Source organism: Eublepharis macularius, chromosome 16 (genome assembly GCF_028583425.1).
Source record: "Eublepharis macularius isolate TG4126 chromosome 16, MPM_Emac_v1.0, whole genome shotgun sequence".
NCBI lineage: Eukaryota > Metazoa > Chordata > Lepidosauria > Squamata > Eublepharidae > Eublepharis > Eublepharis macularius.
In genome coordinates this window covers 3,328,216-3,350,540 of record NC_072805.1, presented here as the reverse complement: position 1 = coordinate 3,350,540, position 22,325 = coordinate 3,328,216, and the positions used below count along the sequence as shown (strand labels likewise).

Here is a 22,325-nt window from a genome sequence, read left to right as displayed (position 1 = left end):
TCAAAGCCAATAAAAAGTGATTTTATAACTTACCAAGATATGTTAAACTCTCAAGGGAAGATAAAATCATGGCAAGAAATTAGCGACGAAGGAAAGGAAATACAATGGCTGATATATCTCCAGGTGGTTTCCAGATTAAAGGGAGCTCTTAAGGATCACAGAGGCCAATTGAGGGATCTGACCGATTTTGAGAAGATAATCACACAGAGAAAGAATAATATCTTAGGCCAAATCTACGAACTTTTACTCCAATATGATACAAAAACCGAACTAATTAAAATCTGTATGCTAAAATGGATGCAAAATTTGGGAGAAGAAATAAGTGAAAGCCAGTTTGGTGTAGGAGCAGCAGGACTCTAATCTGGAGAACTGGATTTGATTCCCCACTCCTCCACTTGAAGCCATCTAGATGACCTTGGGTCAGTCACAGCTCTCTCAGAGCTCTCGCAGCCCCACCACCTCACAGGGTGATTGTTGTGAGGATAATAATAACATACTTTGTAAATTGCTCTGAGTGGGTATTAAGTTGTCCTGAAGGGTGGTATAAAAATTGCATGTTGTTGTTACCATTCCAAAAGTGGGAAAATGTATGGATTAAGGGCATAAAATTTACAGCAAGCCAAACACTGAGAGAAAATTTGTTATAAGATGTTCTTTCAATGGTGCATCACCCCAAAAGATATTGAAAAAATGGATAAGAAGTACATAGGGACATGCTGGAAATATAAGGATGCAGATGGTTCCTTTTTCATATGTGGTGTAAAAAAACAGAAAATTTTGAAAAGATATACAAGCTGAGATTCAGAAAATCTTAAAAACTGATTTTGGTATGAAACCTCAGACTAGGATATTGGGGATAATACCTGGTAATGTTAGACAGAACACTACATGAACTACTTAGGGATTAGGAATTATTTAGGTGTGAGAGCAGCAAGAGTGCTAAAGGCAAGCAAATCAAAAGAAGAATGATGCCCAACCAGGGAAATTTGGAAAGATAAAATGTCAGAATATGTGGCAATGGCAAAATTAATGAGTTATATAAACAGAAGGCTGATTAAAGAGTTTGAAGAGAAATGGGGAAACTATTTTGCTTACAATAGATAAAATTTAGAAAGAAAGATAAGAATAAGATATATCAGATCTGCAAATTTGAATATGATTATATACGGACATGTTCTTTAATTTGAATGTAAGCTGAATTAAGATAACCGGTAGAATAGGATGTACGATAGATAACACTGAAGTATTGTTAAAAAGTCAGCATTGTTATTGTTAAGAAATATATGTAAAAGGTAATGGATATGTTAGGGATAATGATTTTTTTATTTTATTTTTCAAGATAAGGAGTAGAAATAGGTTTGAATTCTGCATGTGTTATTTGAAAATATATACCTTAAATGACCTTTTAAAGGTTATGATAATTAGTTGCATTAACTGGCAGAATAGAATACATGATAGATAACACTGAAATATTGTTAAGAAGTTAGCATTGTTAATGATCAGATAGGGGTCCTAATGAGTTTTTTTATTTATTTATTTATTTATTTTAGATGAGTAGAAATAGGTTTGAATTCTGCACGTGTGGTTTATTTGAAAACATATACCTTAAATAGTCTCAAATATTCTAATACTATGTATTGTCAAAGGCTTTCACGGCCGGAGAACGATGGTTGTTGTGGGTTTTCCGGGCTGTACTGCCGTGGTCTTGGCATTGTAGTTCCTGACGTTTCGCCAGCAGCTGTGGCTGGCATCTTCAGAGGTGTAGCACCAAAAGACAGAGATCTCTCAGTGTCACAGTGTGGAAAAGATGTTGGCAGGTCATTTATATCTACTCAGGAGGGGTGGAGTTGAGCTGAGTCATCCTGTAAGAATTTCCCAGGGTGTGGAATGCTAATGGCGGGAGGCTTCACTGTATCCTGAGGAGGTTCTTTTGCATATCATATGGATTGGAGCTTGATGTGCTAATCTTCTCTGCAGGGCTATTGTCGGGTATAGAGTGTTTTGTTAGCCTGGTGTTTTTCAGAACTGGAAACCATGCTCTGTTCATTCTTAAGGTTTCTTCTTTCCTGTTGAAGTTTTGCTTATGCTTGTGAATTTCAATGGCTTCCCTGTGCAGTCTGACAAAGAAAGTAGTTGGAAGTGTTGTCCAGTATTTTGGTGTCCTGGAATAAGATACTGTGCCCTGTTTGAGTTAGGCTATGTTCAGCCACTGCTGATTTTTCAGGTTGTCCAAGTCTGCAGTGTCTTTCATGTTCTTTTATTCTTGTCTGGATGCTACGCTTTGTGGTCCCAATGCAAACTTGTCCACAGCTGCAGGGTATACGGTATACTCCTGCAGAGGTGAGGGGGTCTCTACTGTCTTTTGCTGATCATAGCATCTGTTGTATTTTTCGGTTGGGTCTGAATACTGCTTGAAGGTTATGCTTTTTCATAAGCTTTCCCATCTGATCAGTAATTCCTTTGATATATGGCAAAAACACTTTTCCTGTAGGAGACTGTTTTTCCTTGGTTGTTTGATTCATCCTGGGTTTGATTGCTCTTTGGATTTCATTTCTGGAGTAGCCATTTGCCTGAAGTGCGTGGTTTAGATGATTAATTTCCTCATTGAGAAAGTGCGGCTCACATATCCGTCTTGCACGATCCACTGATGTTTTCATTATGCCTCTTTTCTGTCGGGGGTGGTGATTGGAGTTTTTGTGTAAGTACCGATCAGTGTGAGTTGGTTTCCTGTAGACCTTGTGACCTAACTGAAAGTTTGCTTTGCGGATGACCAAGGTATCATCTCAACAACATCCACCTGGACATACAATTCACAATGGAGAAAGAAATTGAGGGAAAACTCCCATTTCTGGATTCCTTGGTCATCCGCACTGCTGGCATCAGTCAATGGTCTCCAAAGAATGTAATCAAAGCTGTGCCTGTTTTTTATTCTTACTGGATTTATCAGCAGCCTTTGAGACTGCAGAGAGACCATCTTGTTGAGGCATTTGGAGACAGAAGTAGGGATTAAGGAATGTACTTTGAATGGTTTTAAATAGTTCCTTAAGGAAAAGGATTCAGAAGGTTGCTGTTGAAGACCAGTTGTCATCAATATGGATCTGGCCCGGTGGGGTTCCACAAGGTTCATTCTTATCCCCTCTGCCATTTAATCTCTATGTAACACCTTGAGGAGGAATCATTTGGGAGTCTGAAGTAGGCTGCCATCTATATGTCTTTATCCAAAACACCCGGTGATGCTGAAAAGGTCCTGAGTAGGGGTGTGCACCAAGGAAGTTTCCAAGTCAGTGTCAGTTCCAGGGAGCTCTGGAATAGTTCCATTCCATTACTGGTTTGTTCTGGGTTGGTTGGTGCTGGTTTTGAACTGATCCTGTTCCCCCCCCCTTTTCATGAGCTTTGGCCCATTGCACACAAATTGGCAACACATGAGCAAGTGCACACTGTCCCTTTCAAGGGGAGTGGGGAAATGAGGCTCTGGGGCAGCTGTTTTTGCATGTAGTGCCACAATCCTCACTCAGAACTACACAGAACACACAGAACACAGTCCTCCCTCTAAACCATCAATCCACTGAGTTTGAGAGCAAGGTTGCATGTTTAGGCACCCCGAGGAATGTTTGAGGAAGGCACACATCAAAGCAGGTGATGAGCTATGCACAGGAAGGGAAGTAGAGGAAGAATGTCCCTCTTTCCTCCCTATTTTTTACTAGTAAAAGTTGGAGACTAGACAGCTTGCTGGCTGCCAGTCTCCCTCTCCACCCAAAACAGTTAACTCAGAATTGAGTGAAAACTAAAAAGAAACATTTGCGGGAACTACCAAACAAGAGTGTCCAGGTGCTGTGCTCAAAAATTAAAAATCTGACAATATTGGTCAAGATTCACATGGAATACTGATCTGGAAAGACTAGGGTGTGCGTGCATGTGTGAGTGTGCAATGCACACACCTGCTACCTTCCCATCATTTAATACTGGGTTAACAGTTTTAATCAGAAAAGCCCCAAAAGCCAGAGGGCTTCCTCTGCAAGATGGAATTCCTCCTGGTGCTCCTTAACCTGCTATCTTTGGAGGACTTCTTTAGTTATAGTGGTTGCCCTGGCACCACGGCACCTAAGCGAAGGGCAGCAGCAGCAGGAGGCCCCTGGATGGGCATGAACCAGCTACACATGCCTGGGACCTCATCAGTGCAGCTCTCCTTTAATAATTGACTTTTTGCAATTTCTTTGCAATTTTCACCCTAATCAGCAGGACATGAGATTTTGCAGCAGCTTCAGGAGCCCCCTCCCTCCTCAATCCCATCTGTGCACACTCGTGTGGGCTTGGCCAGGCTGGCCTTTCCTTATATTGTGAGTAAAAAAACAGAAAGGGAGGAGTAGATGTTGGTTTTTCCTTCACAGGAAGGGAAGTAGAGGGAAAATGTTGCTCCTTTTTGCCTATATTTTACTAGCAAGGACCACCCATATCAGCAAAAAATTCCCCATGGACCATATGGATTTATCTTCCTCCAGGGGAAGCCCATCTTAAAAAGTCCCCCATCCCTTCACAGAGACTGGTGAGGATGGTCCACCCCCAGAGTGGCAGACAGATTTCGATGTTAGGGCTATAGTGCTGCTGAGCCTCGGAGAGTAAAATTAACAGTGGTTTAAGGGTGATTCAGCAGATGTTATATACTTGGACTTCCCAAAAGACTTTTGACCATGTACCTCAGCAAGTACTCCCGTGCTGCCTTAGCAATGATGGGATAAGCTGAGTCCTTTTATGGATTAAGAATTGGTTAAACAAAGGACACAAAGAGTAGGCATAAGTGGGCAGTTCTGGCAATGGAAGGAGGTGAACAGGAGAGTCCTACAAGGATCGACGCTGGGATCGGTGCTCTTTAATCTATTCATAAGCCAACTGGCGTTTGGGGTCAGAAGTATAGTGCCCGAGTTTGTAGATGATACCAAATAATTCTGGGCGGTGAAAAGTAAGATGGATTGTGAAGAGCTGTAGAAGGGTCTCTCTTAATCGGGTGAGTGGGCAGCAACATGGCAAATGAGGTTCAATGTAGATAACTGTAAGGCCATGAAAACTGGAACAAAAAAAGTTTTAATTCTAAATATATGCTGATGAATCCTGAACTTACTGAAACTGAGAGGAAAAGAGTTCCTGAAGTGGTAGTGGACAGTTGATAAAATGTCAATTTAGTGCATGGCAACAGTGAAAAAGGCAAACCCCATTCTAGGGATTATTAGGACAGGGACTGAAAATAAAATAGTAATATTCCTGTATAGATCTATGGTCTGACCTCATTTGGAATATTATATACAGTTTTGGTCACTGCATTTCAAAAGGTATTGCTGAGCTGGAATAAGTGCAGACGAGTGTAACCATGATGATTTAGGGTTTGGACTAAAGACTCTGGGGATTTTCAATTGAGAAAAAAAGATGACTATGGAGGGTGCAGCAGAGGTTCATAAAATTATGGCTGGGGTGGAGAAATTCCAGGGCAACCACTGAATTTGATAAGCAACAGATTCAGAATAGACAACAGGAAATACTTCTTCAGTCAATGAGTATTAAATTGTGGAATTCACGGACAGTGACGGCTACAAACATACAAAGCTTTAAAATGGGAGAAGACAGATTCAAGGAAATGGCTATTACGGAAATGGCTATTATTAGCCATTGTGACTAAAGACAAACTCCTCCATATGTAGAGGCAAGAACCTCTCAATGTCAGCTTGGGCAACACCCAGGAACGGACTAGGACTAGTTTGTTGGCCCTTCCAGTGCTCGGGAAACATTTAACATTTCTGCGCATTCAGCAGAGTGGTGGTTTTATACATTCATTAAGCGACACTGATTTCCTTGTTTATAATATGATACTCACCTAACCACTCATTGAATTTTTTAACTTCACTAGGAAGTCCCAGTTCAGTGAAATCACCAGCATGAATTAAGACATCTCCATATGGCATTTGGATTGCATCTGTTCTAGAATGAGTATCAGATATGCAGACAAATCGTGTGTATCCTGGAGGCTTGGGAGCATCATGTGGTACAGGATCCACCCTGTGTGAAAAGCATTAGAGAAGCATGGTTACATAACATGAGTCCATTAATTTTTTCCAAATAGAATTATTTAGCCTTGTAACTTACTTACATGTCATGATAAAGTTGGACTGAGAACAGTTATACTGTACCTCCCAATCCTCCCATTTCAGCCAGAACACACCTGTTGTTTCAAATTGTACAGATTCTAAAACTACAGTTTTTTTTCTTTACTTGCTTCACAAAATATTTTTCCCAAACTGTGTCCTTTGTTCTATATTTTTGAGGCATGTTAGTTATGAGGAACCCTAAAAGTGTGTAAGGAGGTCAGAATCTGCAGCTCTTCCATGATGATGTAAAGGTCTTTTTCTTCTCATATTTTAAATAGTTTTCTTCTCATATTTTAAGACTAGGAGTTGATATTGAAAACGGACTCTTAGGCTAAGCTCTGGTGAAGTGTTGGCACACAAAAGTAAGGAGGATGAAGAGATACAAAGAAAGCTTAACCTATAATAAGAAAAGAGAGCTGTTAAAATATGATTTTTGTGAAGAACTGTGGGAGATGGAGGGAAGTTGGGGAGTGGATTATATAGAATAAAGATACTGGGCTTCAGTCTACTTCTTGTGTGACCCTTAATGGTTATTTCTGCTTCAGAATTCTGTCATGCAGGGCCAGCACCACCATTGAGGTGGTGAGGCAGGTGCTGTGGGTGCTGAGGTGCTGGAGGGAGTGCCGGAGGGGGTCCCGGGGGTGGAGGCACATGCCATGGAGCGGGCATGCCTGGCCTGCAGCACACACCCCTGGCCGGGCGTAGCAGCCATGGGCCAGGTGTGCGGAACTTCCCCAGTCACCCGCCATGCCCGACTGGGAGCGCGGGCAGCCTCTGCGCGCCGTCCCAGCCACCCGCCGGCCAATGGGGCCGGCTTGCTGCATGATGACATCATCATGCAGTGACATCATGCAGTCCGGGGTGCATGTGCATGTAGGGGCAGCCGCAGGCGCCAGAAACCCTGGCACCGCCTCTGACCGAATAACACTGGGCAAGTATCTGATTGCTGTGCCTCAGCAGCCCATAAAATGGGTCCAATGTCCTCTAAATGGCATACATGCACTGTATGTATTTGACTTGCCTTGTTGCTTCTGAATAGCTGTCAATGGCATCACATCTGCTTGGAGGGAGGTGCCCAAGGGAGTGCCACAGAGCTCGGTTCTGGGTCCAGCGATTTTCGATATTTGTATAAATTATCTGGATGAGGGTGTGAAGGGCTTACTCATTAAATCTGCAGATGACATCAAACTCGGAGGAGTAGCAAACTCCCTTGAAGATAGGGATAGAATTCAGTAAGACCTGAACACACTGGGAATGTGGGCAGATTTGAATAAAATGTGACTAACATGGGTAAATGCCAGGTAACAAAAATGCAAAAATCCTGGGTAACAAAAATGCAAGGCATGCATACTGGATGAGGGATATACTTCTGGGAAGCAATGCGTATGAACAAGATCTAGGCATACAGGTGGATGGAAACCTAAATATGAGCAGTCAATATGCTGCAGCAGCATAAAAGGCAAACACAATATTGCAGTGTATTAACAAAGGCATAACATCCAAATCACAGGATGTCATTGTCCCACTATACACCGTGTAGGTGAGACCCCACCTGGAGTATTGTGTGCAGTTCTGGAGGCCTCACTTCGAAAAGGATGTGGACAAATTGGAACGGGTACAGAAGAGAGAAACTAGAATGATCAGGGACCTGGAGACCAAGCCCTATGAGGAATGACTAAGGGACTTGTGAATGTATTGTCAAAGGCTTTCACGGCCGGAGAATGATGGTTGTTGTGGGTTTTCCGGGCTGTATTGCCGTGGTCTTGGCACTGTAGTTCCTGACATTTCGCCCTCTGGGAAAATCTGATTAATAAGTGCAATAGTGTCTTTTACTGGAACCTTGGTAAACAGGGATACATCAAAACTGACAAGTATGTCTTGTGGATTGAGTTTCAGAGAACTGATTTTGTTGATGAAATCTGCTGAATCTTTGATGTAAGACGAGGTTTTCCCCATGTGGTCCTGCAGGAGATCGGCCAGATGTCTAGCTAATTCATATGTCGGTGAACCAATGGCACTCACAATGGGTCGGAGTGGGACTGAATCCTTATGTATTTTAGGGAGTCCATATAGTCTAGGTGGCTGTGCTTCTGTCTTGCATAGTTTTCTGCGTGTGTCGGGATGTAGTGAGGAATTCTTGATCAGCACATTTGTTAGCCTGGTGATTTTGCAGGTGGGATCTCGTTTTAGTTTTTTGTAGGTGGAGGGGTCCAGGAGTTCCTTAATCTTCTTTTTGTAAATCTTAATCTCCTTTTTGTAAATTTTTATTAATCAGATTTTCCCAGAGGATGTAACAGCCTTATTCCATCATTGTCTGACAACCAGTTACTTCCAATGGGATAACGAATTCTATGAACAGATGGATGGGGTGGCCATGGGGAGCCCTCTCAGCCCAGTTATAGCAAACTTCTACATGGAACATTTTGAAAAAACAGCTCTAGTATCAGGACCCCACAAACCTAGTGTATGGTTTCGGTTTGTGGATGATACATTTATCATTTGGAGCCATGGGGAGGAAGAATTGATGGGGTTTTTGAATCATCTCAACAACATCCACCTGAACATACAATTCACAATGGAGAAAGAAATCGAGGGAAAACTCCCATTCCTGGATACCTTGGTCATCTGCAAAGCAAACTTTCAGTTAGGTCACAAGGTCTACAGGAAACCAACTCACACGGATCGGTACTTACACAAAAACTCCAATAACCACCCCCGACAGAAAAGAGGCATAATGAAAACATCAGTGGATCGTGCAAGACGGATATGTGAGCCGCACTTTCTCAATGAGGGAATTAATCATCTAAACCACGCACTTCAGGCAAATGGCTACTCCAGAAATGAAATCCGAAGAGCAATCAAACCCAGGATGAATCAAACAACCAAGGAAAAACAGTCTCCTACAGGAAAAGTGGTTTTGCCATATATCAACGGAATTACTGATCAGATGGGAAAGCTTATGAAAAAGCATAACCTTCAAGCAGTATTCAGACCCACCCGAAAAATACAACAGATGCTACGATCAGCAAAAGACAGTAGAGACCCCCTCACCTCTGCAGGAGTATACCGTATACCCTGCAGCTGTGGACAAGTGTACATCGGGACCACAAAGCGTAGCATCCAGACAAGAATAAAAGAACATGAAAGACACTGCAGACTTGGACAACTTGAAAAATCAGCAGTGGCTGAACATAGCCTAACTCAAACAGGGCACAGTATCTTATTCCAGGACACCAAAATACTGGACAACACTTCCAACTACTTTGTCAGACTGCACAGGGAAGCCATTGAAATTCACAAGCATAAGCAAAACTTCAACAGGAAAGAAGAAACCTTAAGAATGAACAGAGCATGGTCTCCAGTTCTGAAAAACACCAGGCTAACAAAACACTCTACACCCGACAATAGCCGTGCAGAGAAGATTAGCACATCAAGCACCAATCCATATGCAAAAGAAACTCCTCAGGATACAGTGAAGCCTCCCGCCATTAGCATTCCACACCCTGGGAAACTCTTACAGGATGACTCAGTTCAACCTCACCCCTCCTGAGTAGATACAAATGACCTGCCAACATCTTTTCCACATTGTGACACTAAGAGATCTCTGTCTTTTGGCGCTACACCTCTGAAGATGCCAGCCACAGCTGCTGGCGAAACGTCAGGAACTACAATGCCAAGACCACGGCAATACAGCCCGGAAAACCCACAACAACCATCGGACTTGTGAATGTTTAGTTTGGAGAAGAGGAGATTAAGGGGAGACATGATTGCTTTAACTATTTAAAAGGCTGTTAAGTTAGAGGAGGGAAGGGAGCTGTTCCTGTTGGCAACAGAGGATAGGATTCACACTAATGGGTTTAAACTACAGGAGGAAAGGTCCTGGCTGGACATTAGGAAAAAACGTCTTCACATTAAGAGTAATTCAACAGTGGTATTGGCTGCCTAGGGATGTGGCTAGGCTCATCAGCAGCCTTTAAGGAGCAGTTGAACAAATACTTGTCAGGGAATGTTGCAGGCTGTTCCTGCATTGGGCACGGGGTTGGGCTCGATGGTCTGCAAGACCCCTTTCCAACTCTATGATTCTATGGTTCCCAGACTTAGTTAGATGCAGCAAATTTAGGGTGGTGGCTGATGGACAGATGCCCAGCTGATGCTCTTTCCCTTCTTGCCACCCCAAGCTGTTGGCTTGGGCTCCAGAGGAAAAGAGAGAAATGAGCTCTCTCTTCTGTCCTTTCTGCAATAGGGTGCATCCCTACTGATCACTAACAGGCTCCACTGAGCCAATTGGTTGGTGCACGTACCGGGAGTTGCGATACAGTCACATGTCACGTACTCATTTGGTGCTGGTTGCACCCACTCCGTTTCTGCCTCCTAAGATTTGTCAGTGATTAGTAGATTTTTTAGCCATCTCTCCAGAATGAAGCTACTTGGAAGAGGCTCACAACAGTAACAACACAAAATAAAATTTAAAAAACTATTTTAACAAATAAAGAAACTAAAAACAGTAAAGTCATGAAACAACCAAGTCCAGTAACAATAATATAAAACAGCCTAATAATTATTATAATTAATCATGATAATAACAACATAACAACAACAATAATCTCAAGTAACAACTGATTTACGGTGACCCCTCATGGGGGTTTGAAGGCAAGAGGTGTGCAGAGGTAGTTTGCCATTGCCTTCCTCTGCAGAGCAACCCTGGTCTTCCTGGGTGGTCTCTCATCCAAGTACTAACCGTGGCCAACCCTCCTTAGCTTCTGAAATCTGACAAGACTGGGCTAGCTCAGGCTATTCAGGCTGCTATAAAACAACCTTAACCAGCATAACACAAGGCATAACAATTTAACAGCAAAATTTACAAAAACCAAGACATAACCATAATCAACAGGGACTATAAAACCAGTCAAATGAAAAATCTAAAATCATTTACCTCCAGGGCTCATTTGGAGGGGGAACGCTCCGGAATACCATTCCAGTAGTTCCCCCAACAGTCAGGTGGCCCTGCCCACCTGACTTTGAAAAATTTCCGGCTGTTTAGGCCTCAATTGGAGATGAAACAGCCCGAATTGGGGCCAAAACGGCCTAGACCAGGTTGGTGCTAGGTGCAGGAATGCTCCCCTGCCTGGCACCAACCCGATCTCAGCAATTTAGGCCCCGATCTGGGCCCAAACGGGCTCAAAATGGCAATTTTAGGCCTGTTTCAGCCTGGATCGCAGCCGAAACGGCCTGGATTGGGGCCAAAACCATCCAGATTGGGTCACTGCTGGATGGGGGAACACTACCCTGCCTGGCACCAACCCAATCCCAGCAGTTTAGGCCCAATCCAGGCCAAAATGGGCCCAAACTGGCCATTTTCAGCCACTTGGGGCCCATTTTGGCCAGGATCACGGCCGAAATGGCCCAGATTGAGGCCAAAACCATCCGGATCAGGTTGGTGCCAAGCAGGGGAGGCTTACCTCTGGATAGCTTTTTTTGTTGTTCTTGTTGCTCTGACCATAAAAATGCACATCTGCCACATCTGGCTACTGATGTGTTGTGCCTGGCATAGGAAAAAGAGTTGGATCCAGCAATACATCAGTGTATAGTGTTGAAAACTGCCAATCTTCCCTGCTTTTCCCTCCTGTCAGCTGCTATTTCCCACCACAGGAACGTTGGTTCCTTGGATTGTGAGACCTGTGTGGTCTTTTGTCTTTCCAATGCTGTATTATAAGTTTTTAGCAACTGCAAGGGCACAGAGGGTCCACTTCTGTTTACCATACTTTAGGTTCCATGAAACAGACAAATTATTTAAAAGTACATAAACATCCTCAAAGTACAAAGTACAAAAACATCCTCAAAAATAAAAATTACAAATTACAAAATTAATATGAATAATAACTTCCTCCAAAAAGAATGAAATAACTGGACATGTCCAAAGACTCATCTTGTAAATTACAATGCCCCATATAATGACAGGTTTAGAGTTGCCCATCTGTCAAAATCCAAGGATATATCAGCAATCAACTTGTTAAAATTCAGCATAAGCATGTACTTAATATTTCTTGGAATCAATATTCCAAGATAAGTAATGACATCTGGGCAATATCGAAACTGTCCCTCAGCAAATACATTCTGTGATATATTTTTTCCCAGTGGTATCAACTCTGATTTTGTCCAGTTAACTGAATAACCAGACAATTCACCAAAATTAGTAATCAAGTTCATTAATAGAGGAATGGAAGATTCAGGTTCTGAAACAAATAATAAAAGATCTTCTGCATATAAAATAATTTTAAACTATAAAGAGTTATGTATAAAGCCATGTATATTATTATTTTATAATAATAATAATAATAATAATATGTTTATTGCTTTTCCGGCCGACGCCATAAGCCATACAAACACCAACAAAATAAGTATTATTATTTTGTCTAATAGAACAAGCAAGAGGTTCCAAACATAAATCTATATTTATAAAGACAAGTGTCCTGACTGACTCATCAATGCCCAACTCTCTGGACCTAGAAACATGAAATTTGGGGAGAACATTCCTTTCATGATGTAAACACCCACTAAGAAGGGATTTTAAGAAATTTGCCCCCTAAGGGAGTAAAAAGGGGTCAAATGTATTTTCCCAAAAAGATACAGCTTCCCAGTGTGGCTACAGGCTGCTGCCTGCTTGCGCCCCCTCCCACTGCCAGCTTGGTCACTCTTCCCTGATTGGGCCAGCCTTTCAAGGTCATTTGCATATGTGGGCTGATTGGGGCTCACAACATTCCACACCTAACCCCCCCCCCCCCCCCCGAGAGACAGTTGGTACTATGCTATTATACTACAAAACTAACTCAAAAAATGTTACATTCCCGTAAGTATTATAACTGGATTTAAAGTAGTTAAATATCATAGCAAAGCACAGGTATCAAGTTAGTCAAAAATAAGAGGAGAAAGAGGACAACTTTGTCTAGTACCTCTCTCAAGAGGAAAAGGCGCAGAAAAAAAATTCCATTGGTCTGTACCCTAGATCTCGGGGATGAATAAAGAATTCTAATCCATTTCAAATAGTCATGAGACAAGCCAAATTTAGTCAGTGTCACAAAAATAAATTTCCAGTATATTCTATCAAAAGCCTTTTCAGTGTCAAGTAAAAGAACAGCAACATGATCATTTCTCTTTCTATTTAATGCAATCACATCAGCAACCAACCTAAGGTTAGCAGAACCGTGCCTACCTCGTATAAATGTTACCTGGTCTACATATATGTGTGTGTGTCATGTGCCATTAAGTTGCTTCCAACTTATGGTGCCCCTGAAAGACTTCCAAAATGTCCTATCATTAACAGACTTTAGTATGTGGCTTCCTTTATTGAGTCAATCCATTACAGTTTGGATGTTCCTCTTTTCCTACTGCCTTCAACTTTTCCTGGCATTATTGAATTTTCCAGAGAAAGTATTTTACTGTAGATTTACTTAATTTGGCTAAACATTTTCTTCTTTCCTTTCTGGCTCTAAACTTTATTATCATGTTTCATTTTGCAGTAATTATCTTCAGTTTTACATTAAAAGTAAATCACCCTTCAGAGCAATTAACTTTACAGATGCTTCCATGATGCACAAAAAGTAAAAAACAAACACATTAACTTAATTACTCTTAAAATACCCTGTGCCTTTCACATGTTGTCAATACAGAAGCAATATTTGTCAGATGACTTCCCATACTATTTCATTTGTTGCTGCTGTTCTCTAGTCAGCTCTTAAATTTCTGGCCAAATAATGAAAATATTTTGGTTCCAAATCCAAGCTTCATATTAAGAGCTATGCAGTGTGATTACTGATTAACGGTATAATTAATCAGTAAAAAACTAAGAATCTCTGCAATTGCATGTTGCTACTTTACTAATGCCATTCCCCTTGCATCCATTAACGGAGATACCTACTCCCTCTAAACTCTCATTTTTGACTTGCATATCTAATATTGCACTGACACAGTAACAACCATTCAGAAGTCTGTAGTACAGTAATACTCACATTTGCACATGCGGAGGCTGGAAACGTCCCTGATTAATGTTGTAGAACGTGAATGCCTGTGTTGGGTTTGTGCTGTATTCATCCACTTCAACGATGAGTCTGCTGTGTTGATGCCTTCGAGCCATCATAATGTGCGACTGGGCGAAAGCCATGCTTGGCCTGTATGGTAATACTGCTTTTTTAGGGAATCATTTCCACCATCTGTCCACAGTAACTGAAAATGTCCACATACTTTTGGTACTTCATTATGCATATGTACCCATTTCATAAACCTAAAGCACACTGAAAAAGTGTAAGTGTTTGACAATTAATCTGCTTGAGTTATACTTTGTTGTCAGATAGATTCAGGACCTGTAGATAAATGGTGACAGTTTAAACATCTTACTACAAATCTCCCCAACTCAACAATTAGATAATATGTGAGTATGTGTATTAACAGGAGAGGAAAAAGGGAAAAGAACATTGTAAGAGATCATATGGTACAACATGTTCCAATGCTTAGGAACTTGACAGAGCTATCCTAAATAAAGTTACCCACTTAATCACAAATCCATTGAACACTGTTTTATAGCTTAGAAGTTGTATGGCACATGTTAAAAGTTGAACAAAAACCATTAGATTCTACTTCTCCCTAAGCTTAGCCTCAATGTTTATATTGTTGCTTCAGAGGAACGCATGCCTTTGCATGAATAGATTGAAAATAAATGTATGTTTCAAAGAAATCGTTATGTTTTCTTCTATGGTTCAATGTCATTCCTAAAATTAAGAATTATCCAGGCAAATATTGTAACACTTGCAACAGTAAATTATATTGTTGAATCCAGAAAAAAGGTTCACAAACATGCATCCCTTTCATGATTTATTTTTTACACACAATTTCAATAAAGCAAATACATTATTCTCCTGGATCTTCCACATGTAAATTACGTATTTGTCCAAAAATAGCGTGTACTTATTCACATAATTCCACATTCAATGTCTTTTTTTCTCAAACAAATATTTAAAAGGCAGTTCTTGTGTCTTCAAAATTATCCTCAGTACATTCAGTCAGTCCCACATTTGTGATCATGAGAGAACATTCAGAGTCTCTCTGCATGAGATGTCTCGGTGTGTATTTGTCAAGTGTAGGGAGAAACAATTTTAGCGGGGAAGCATAGTTTTAAAAGACAGAGCCAGCAGAGAGCGCTCCTCAGAGGGTTTGTTAATTTCATCTTTGCCTCCCTTTGTCAATTTCACCTCTCAGTCTAAAACTGTGTGGGATCACAACCAGAGGGCAGAAAGGAATGGAAATGGGCTGGAGCTGCCTTCCAGAGCTGGGCTTGACCTGGAGAGGTTATAATGGACTGAAGTTTTCCTTCTGGCATTTCACAGCCCCTTCACACAGCTCCAGTGTGCAGAAAAGCCTTTGCCCTGCCGCTGGCTCTGTCTCTTTAAACTACCTTTGCTGGCTACCATTGCATCTCCCAACACATATTCTTCACATGTCAGATGTCTTGTGTAGAGAGACTCTTAGTGATTGTAATTTTTCCACACATCAAAAAGGTCAAGGAAGTTCATAGCCTATGCACATATTGTACCTCTTAGATAATCCAAACAAATGGCAAACCACCCTGTAAAAAGTCTGTCAAGAAAATGTTGTGATGCGACGTTCCCCCATGGGTCAGTAATGACTTGGTGCTTGCACAGAGGACTACCTTTATCTTACCTATCCAATTATGTTATCAAATAATTAACTTTAGAATACTCTTCAGAATGTCTAAATTACATGTTGTCCGGGGTCTGAGGCTCAGCCCCTGGACTTACCAGGATAAGGGGAAGGGAAGCAGTTGGGGGACAGCCACCCAGCCACCCTGACCAGCACCCAGGATCAGAGCAGACCAACAACAGTAGGGGGGAAGGAGGCATCCCCACCACAGGAGAGCAAAGAAGCACCCAAGCCTCAGAGAGTCAGGTGAGGCAGGTGGAAGCCACCTAACCCCACCCTCGGGTGGGAAGGCAGGGGGCCAGGCAGGGAAAGTGAGGACCCCCAGAAGGGGAGTAGACCTGAGGGAGGAGGCGCAGGAAGCAAAGGCAGTCAGCCAGCAGCCTTACCAGACAGGGAGAAAAAGCAGCCAAAGTAGCACAGAGCCACACCCCAGCCTGCAGGCCAACTAGAAGGCAGTAGCCTGGTCCAGGAGAAGCCAGGACCAAAACAATCCCAGGTGAAGCTGCCTGAGGCAATCTGCAGGAAAAGCTTGGCAGCCAGCCAAGGAGACACAGGGGTACCTGCCCCAATCAGCGAGCAGAACAAGCCCAGGTAAAACTGCCTGAGTTGGCCAGGGCTGTTGATAGAGTGCAGGAGGGGGGCGTGGCTGACAGGTGGAGCAGGGAAGAGATGAAGGGATAAAAGGGAAGTCCACACACAGGGTGGGGTGGGTTGTATAGGAGTGTGGTGGAGTTTGGAGAGAGTGAGAGAAGCTGGAAGAAGTAGGAGTGAGAGAGATGAAGAACAGGAGGAAGAGCAAACCCAGAGGAGGGGAGGAGGGCAGAGGCTTTGAAAGGCGAGGAGAAAGGGGAGGCAGCCAGGTCTCTGTCAGGTTAAGCAGGCCTGCAAGTGGACTGGGAGGGAGCGAGGGTGATGTATATCCCCCTCTTTCCATAGAGCAAGAACCTGCACTGTCCCTGATGGCTTCCCAGAATCAAGGTCAGGCATGCCGACGCCCAGCATATTAGCGCTCAGGGCGGAAGCTGACACATGTCATATACATACATCATGTCTTACATGAATGCCAACAGCAGATAAAATAATAAATTTTCTCTCAGTAAATGTATTGCATGCTGTTTTTATATATCCCCAGGAACCCAACAATATTATCAATTTCACATTTTATAGATAGTGCTTTTTTAAATTGATCATCCAATTTTTCTCATATTTTGCAGTTTGATTATATAGTCTGGTGGAGAGGGAGCATGAATATCTTCTGGGAGTAGGTCCACTTTTCTTCCACAAGTATTTTTACATGCTGCCTTTTCCCAGCTGTTAAGAATTTGATTCAATGGGGAAATGCTATTTTTGTACACTCACTCTTTTTTCCCCTTTGAAAAAAAAATCTGGTGCTAAATCCCCAGATTGCTATGTAAGAGATATCCAGATGCTCTGAGAAGGAGCATCTTGCAAAAACTTGCCTCTGGAAAAATTATACATAAATGTACATCCATTTACCTACAGATTCTGTCCATAATCTTGACGTTTTCCATGAGATATGCAATTTTCTCAACTGACTTCCATGTTTTCGGTCATATTTTTAAAATATGTTTCAGCACTGCCAAGACAAACAAACAAATAGCAAAAAAATTGAGAAAGGAGCATCTAATGGATGCCTTCTAAGCTTTTTGTTATTTAGCTCAATTTTGTGTGCAAGCATGAAAAGTGGAAACTTACAATTTGTAAATTACAAAGGTTTTCATGACTGTATGCTCACATCTTCAAAGCTGCGCCACCTGAAAGACAAATATGCATAGAATTACTATCATTAGTTTATAATTATCCTCTCCAAAATAAAACATGGGAGTGATAGCTGGCACTTAGATTCAAAAAGAAAAAATACAGGAAACAAAGAGTAATAGGGTATTTCTCTATTTATTCATACTCAGTTACAATGAACTAGAAATGGACTGATGCGAACAACAAATTGTAATTTGGAAGCCAACACTAGTTTTCCTATAGGACTGATTTCCCATCTTAGACACCTAAAGAGGCAGACCAGTTCCTCGAGCTGGGGGACAGAAACCTGCCCCTTTATAGCCCAAAGCTGGGAAATTCAGCCACATAAGGAAACTGCCATACAACCGCCAATCTACTGCCTCATTCCAGCCCTATATAGCAGTTTCACAGAATCACATTTTGCAGCTTCAGTTCTTGAAGAAGTGGGCTGGTTTTCTCCAACCCGGAAAAAGCAATTCTAGGTTCTATTGGCAAAACTGGTATTATTACTCTTCAGCATTTTCTGTATTAAATTCCATAACATAAAACAAGTAAAAGTTAAGTATTCTAAAGGTTGTTTGATTTCAATATGAGTCATCTATTTAAACATATGTTTGAAAATAACTGAAGCTGAAAGTTAGTAACTTCAGCTGGACTAAGATTTCTCTTCATGTGATGTCATTTAACTAATTTAACAAGCAGCCACTCAAAAAGTGGCGGTCGATGGTGTTTCATCAGATTAGAGGGAGGTGTCTAGTGGGGTGCCGCAGGGGTTGGTTTTGGGCCCAGTACTTTTCAATATTTTTATTAATGATCTAGATGAAGGGGTAAACGGGATACTCATTAAATTTGCTGATGATACCAAATTGGGAGGAGTGGCAAACACCCAAGAAGATAGAGTTAAAATTCAACAAGACCTGAATACTCTGGAGAAGTGGACAGTTGTGAACAGGATGCAATTCAACAAAGACAAGTGCACAGTATTACATCTGTGCCAAAAAAATGGGAAGTACAAATACAGGATGAAGGATACACTTCTGGGTAGCAGTGTATGCAAAAGAGATCTTGGGGTAAGAGTGGACTGTAAACTAAATATGAGCAGTCAGAGTGACGCGGTGGCAAAAAAGACAAACTCAGTCTTGGGTTGTATCAAAAGGGCCATTGCATCGAAATGGCAGGAGGTCGTCATAGTCCCTCTCTATACTGCCTTGGTCAGGCCGTACCTGGAGTACTGTATGCAGTTCTAGAGGCCCCACTTCAAAAAGGATGTGGAAAAAATTGAGAGGGTGCAGAGGAGAGCGACGAGGATGATCAGGGGTCTGGAGACTGAGGCCTACAAAGAAAGGCCGAGGGCCTTGGGAACGTTTAGTTTGGAGGAGATTGAGGGGGGACATGATTGCTCTCTTTAAATATTTGAAAGGCTGTCATTTGGAGGAGGGCAAGGAGCTGTTCCAGTTGGCAGCAGAGGATGGGACTCAAAGCAAGGGGCTTAAATTACATGCAGAAAGGTACCGGCTGGATATTAGGAAAAACTTTTTCACGGTCAGAGTAGTTCAAAAGTGGAATCAGCTGCCTAGGGAGGTGGTGAGCTCCCCTTCACTGATGTTTTCAAGAAGTCCATGCTAGGAATTGGTGTTTTGTTTTGTTTTAAATTAGTGGCTGTTACTGTGACCACACAGACTGAATACTTCATTCCAGATGGACAACACTCTTTGGGGAGGAATAGACGTGCTGTTAAATCCTTTAAATTCATTTGTCTATCCTCAGTAATCACAGAATCAAAGAAATCACAGAATCACAGAGTTGGAAGGGGCCATACAGACCTTCTAGTCCAGCCCCCTACCCAATGCAGAATGAGTCTAAAGCATTGCTCTCCTCTGCACCCTCTCAATTTTGTCCACATCCTTTTTGAAGTGAGGCCTCCGGAACTGAACACAGTACTCCAGGTGCGGCCTGACCAAGGCAGTATAGAGAGGGGCTATGACCTCCTGCGATTTCAACGCTATGGCCCCTTTGATACAACCCAAGATTGAATTAGCCTTTTTTGCCACTGCATCACACTGACTGCTCATATTTAGTTTACAGTCCACTCTTACCCCAAGATCCCTTTCACATATACTACTGCCCAGAAGTGTATCCCCCATCCAGTATTTGTGCTTCCCATTTTTGTGGCCCAGATGTAATACTGTGCACTTGTCTTTGTTGAATTGCATCCTATTCACAGCTGCCCACTTCTCCAGAATATTCAGGTCTTGTTGAATTTTAATTCTATCTTCTTGGGTGCTTGCTACTCCTCCCAATTTGGTATCATCAGCAGATTTAATGAGCAGCCCTTCCACTCCTTCATCCAGATCATTAATAAAAATATTGAAAAGTACCGGGCCCAAAACTGACCCCTGCGGCACCCCACTAGACACCTCCCTCCAATCTGATGAAATGCCATTGACCACCACTCTTTGGATGCGGTCCTCTAACCAGTTCCCTAGCCACCGAACTGTCCTATAGTCCAGTCCACAGTCTTCCAGTTTGCCCATCAGAATGTCATGGGGGACCTTATCAAAAGCTTTACTGAAATCCAGATAAATCACGTCAACAGAGTTCCCCCAATCCGGTTCCCCCCGATCGTCATGACCTGTTGGTTAGCAGCTTAAAGGAAAAATTGCAGTAGGCAAATTCTGCTTCCCACATAGGCTAGCAGCTTATATTCACACTCTACAGTAATTGAATTAGAGATGGAGTTGTATTTAATCTGCACGCCATCAACAACCATAACAATGACCACTGGAATGCAGTATAAATTTGCTAAAGGATTGCAGCAGGAGCCCTGACAACAACCAATTTAATTAAACTGTGTCAAGGACTTCTTGCCCTGGGGCACCTTTTCTGAGTACAAAACATAAGACATCCTTCAAAAATACGGATATGGAGTTTATCTAAACTCCACCTTTCAGTCTCAATGGGGACACAAAGTGGTTATTACAGCTTATACCTTTCCATTCCATCCACACAACAACTCTGCAAAGCAGGCCAGGCTGAGACAATGCGACGGGTCCAAGGTGACTGGCAAGCCATTCAGGCAGAATGGCATTTGAATCTGGATTTCCCAGATCCCAACCCAATGCTCTAACCACAATACTGGCTCTTGTTAGAAATGGGGTCATACAGGAATGACCCCAGAGATAGAATGAACACAATTTCAAGAACTCTCGTCTAGCAGTGGAAATTGTCATGCTGTGGTGTCTATTTTATGGTTTGTGTTATTCCCAGGATACTAGAATCTGGAGCAGTTCCAGCTCAGATTTTACTCCTGTCTGAGTAAACCGGCTGAAGGACTGCTAGGAAGGCCTGTATTGGGCCTTGTGTTCTTTGCTTTTTTTCTGCTGAATAAAGTTACTCCGTGTTGACTACAAGAGACCCTCTGCACATTCCTAAATGATTGTTGAATCTTACAGATTGAGAACCATGGAAAAAGCCAGCACCATTCCCCGGAACAAAGATGGGAGGGTGGGCGTGCATGGAACAGAAAGCATTGGGCTGAGAGGTGCAGGTTTATCATCTCTGTTAAAACAGAAGCAGCTGAGGATGGTTCTGAGGCTGCCATATCACTTTGTTAGCTGTATTAACTGCTGCCTCCAGGAACTGCACCTTGGAACCAAGGACAGTCTGGGAGGAGGGGGAATTCCTTGGGGCAGGCGGGGGCATCTCCAAAGGCCTCGGGGAAGAGCCTCTCAGCCTCAGATCACAGGCCTCCCTTAAGTTACGCCTCCAGGTGCCTCCCCTCAGAGCCCACACAGCCAAGGGAGTGGAGGGGCATTATTCAGGCAGGTGTGCAGGCGACGCCACTGGGAAAGGGCCTCGGAACTGAGGGCTCTGTCAGGCCACATTTCCAGTCTTCTGCCCTTGGAACCGAGGGGGCAGGTGCCTTTCATCAGGCTGGTATTTTCTGGCATCGTGAAGAAGCTTCTCTTGAGCTATAATGACGATGGGAAAGACTTTTCTTCTTTAAATGTAGTTTTATTCTTCACTGGAATGTCTATTGAGGGTTAAAAACTTTAAAAAGAAATCATTCTCTTCAGTCTCAAGGGTGAGGTGAGGAAAAAGCAGAGAATAGCAATGGAGATCCTCTCTCTGTGGTGGCAAAAAGAGAACTGAGGGAATAGCACCCTTCCTTCTAGTCATGTGATGATTTTGGTGGGAAGGAGGGGCATCTTGATCTTTCTAGAAAGCTCTGGAAATCTTCTCTGTGGCTGGCCTGCTCGTGAAGAGTCCCAACGTGGGACTGCACTAGGGTTTCCAGGGGATTTGCCCAGTGATCAGCAGGAGGGGGCAAACTCCCGGAGCTTGCCCACCACCAGCAAGCACCTCAGGAGCATGCACCATGTGTGCGCTCCTACCTGTCACACTGGCCGTGGGAACGTCCCTGCACTCCGTTTGGAACCAATTTAGGCCCCAAACTTGCCAAATGTGAGCTGTGTGGAGTGCAAGAGTGCTCCCGCAGCTGTCATGTTTGTGCCCCATCCATGCCATTATTTTCATGCTGAACCAGTAATGCTGTTCTAAACCAATGTTTCATGGTGTAACTTGATGTCATATTACCAATGCCATAACTGTTTTGCATTCACAGGCTTATAGAAGCTACAGGTGTCTTATTTAATGAACTGTAGAAACTCTCAGTGCTTCTGACCTTGTACCCCACTCACTCCCATGCACTGTCATGTTACA

General features: G+C 42.7%; 1 protein-coding gene across 2 annotated transcripts in view; it reads right to left on the bottom strand.

Moving 5' to 3' along the window:
• Nucleotides 1-22,325, bottom strand: part of MPPED1 (metallophosphoesterase domain containing 1) — a 158,801-nt gene that overhangs the window by 111,958 nt on the left and 24,518 nt on the right. Inside the window, exons 2-5 of one of the 2 annotated variants that reach the window (XM_055000494.1) lie at nucleotides 17,562-17,620; nucleotides 17,343-17,442; nucleotides 14,141-14,299; nucleotides 5,864-6,045 (exon numbers count right to left, since the gene is read on the bottom strand). In XM_055000494.1, the coding sequence (XP_054856469.1) occupies nucleotides 5,864-6,045; nucleotides 14,141-14,299; nucleotides 17,343-17,377 (376 nt within the window). In that variant the 5' untranslated portion in view covers nucleotides 17,378-17,442; nucleotides 17,562-17,620. Of the gene's footprint in view, nucleotides 1-5,863; nucleotides 6,046-14,140; nucleotides 14,423-17,342; nucleotides 17,443-17,561; nucleotides 17,621-22,325 lie in introns of those variants that run through there. The other variant, XM_055000495.1, reaches the window with a different exon arrangement.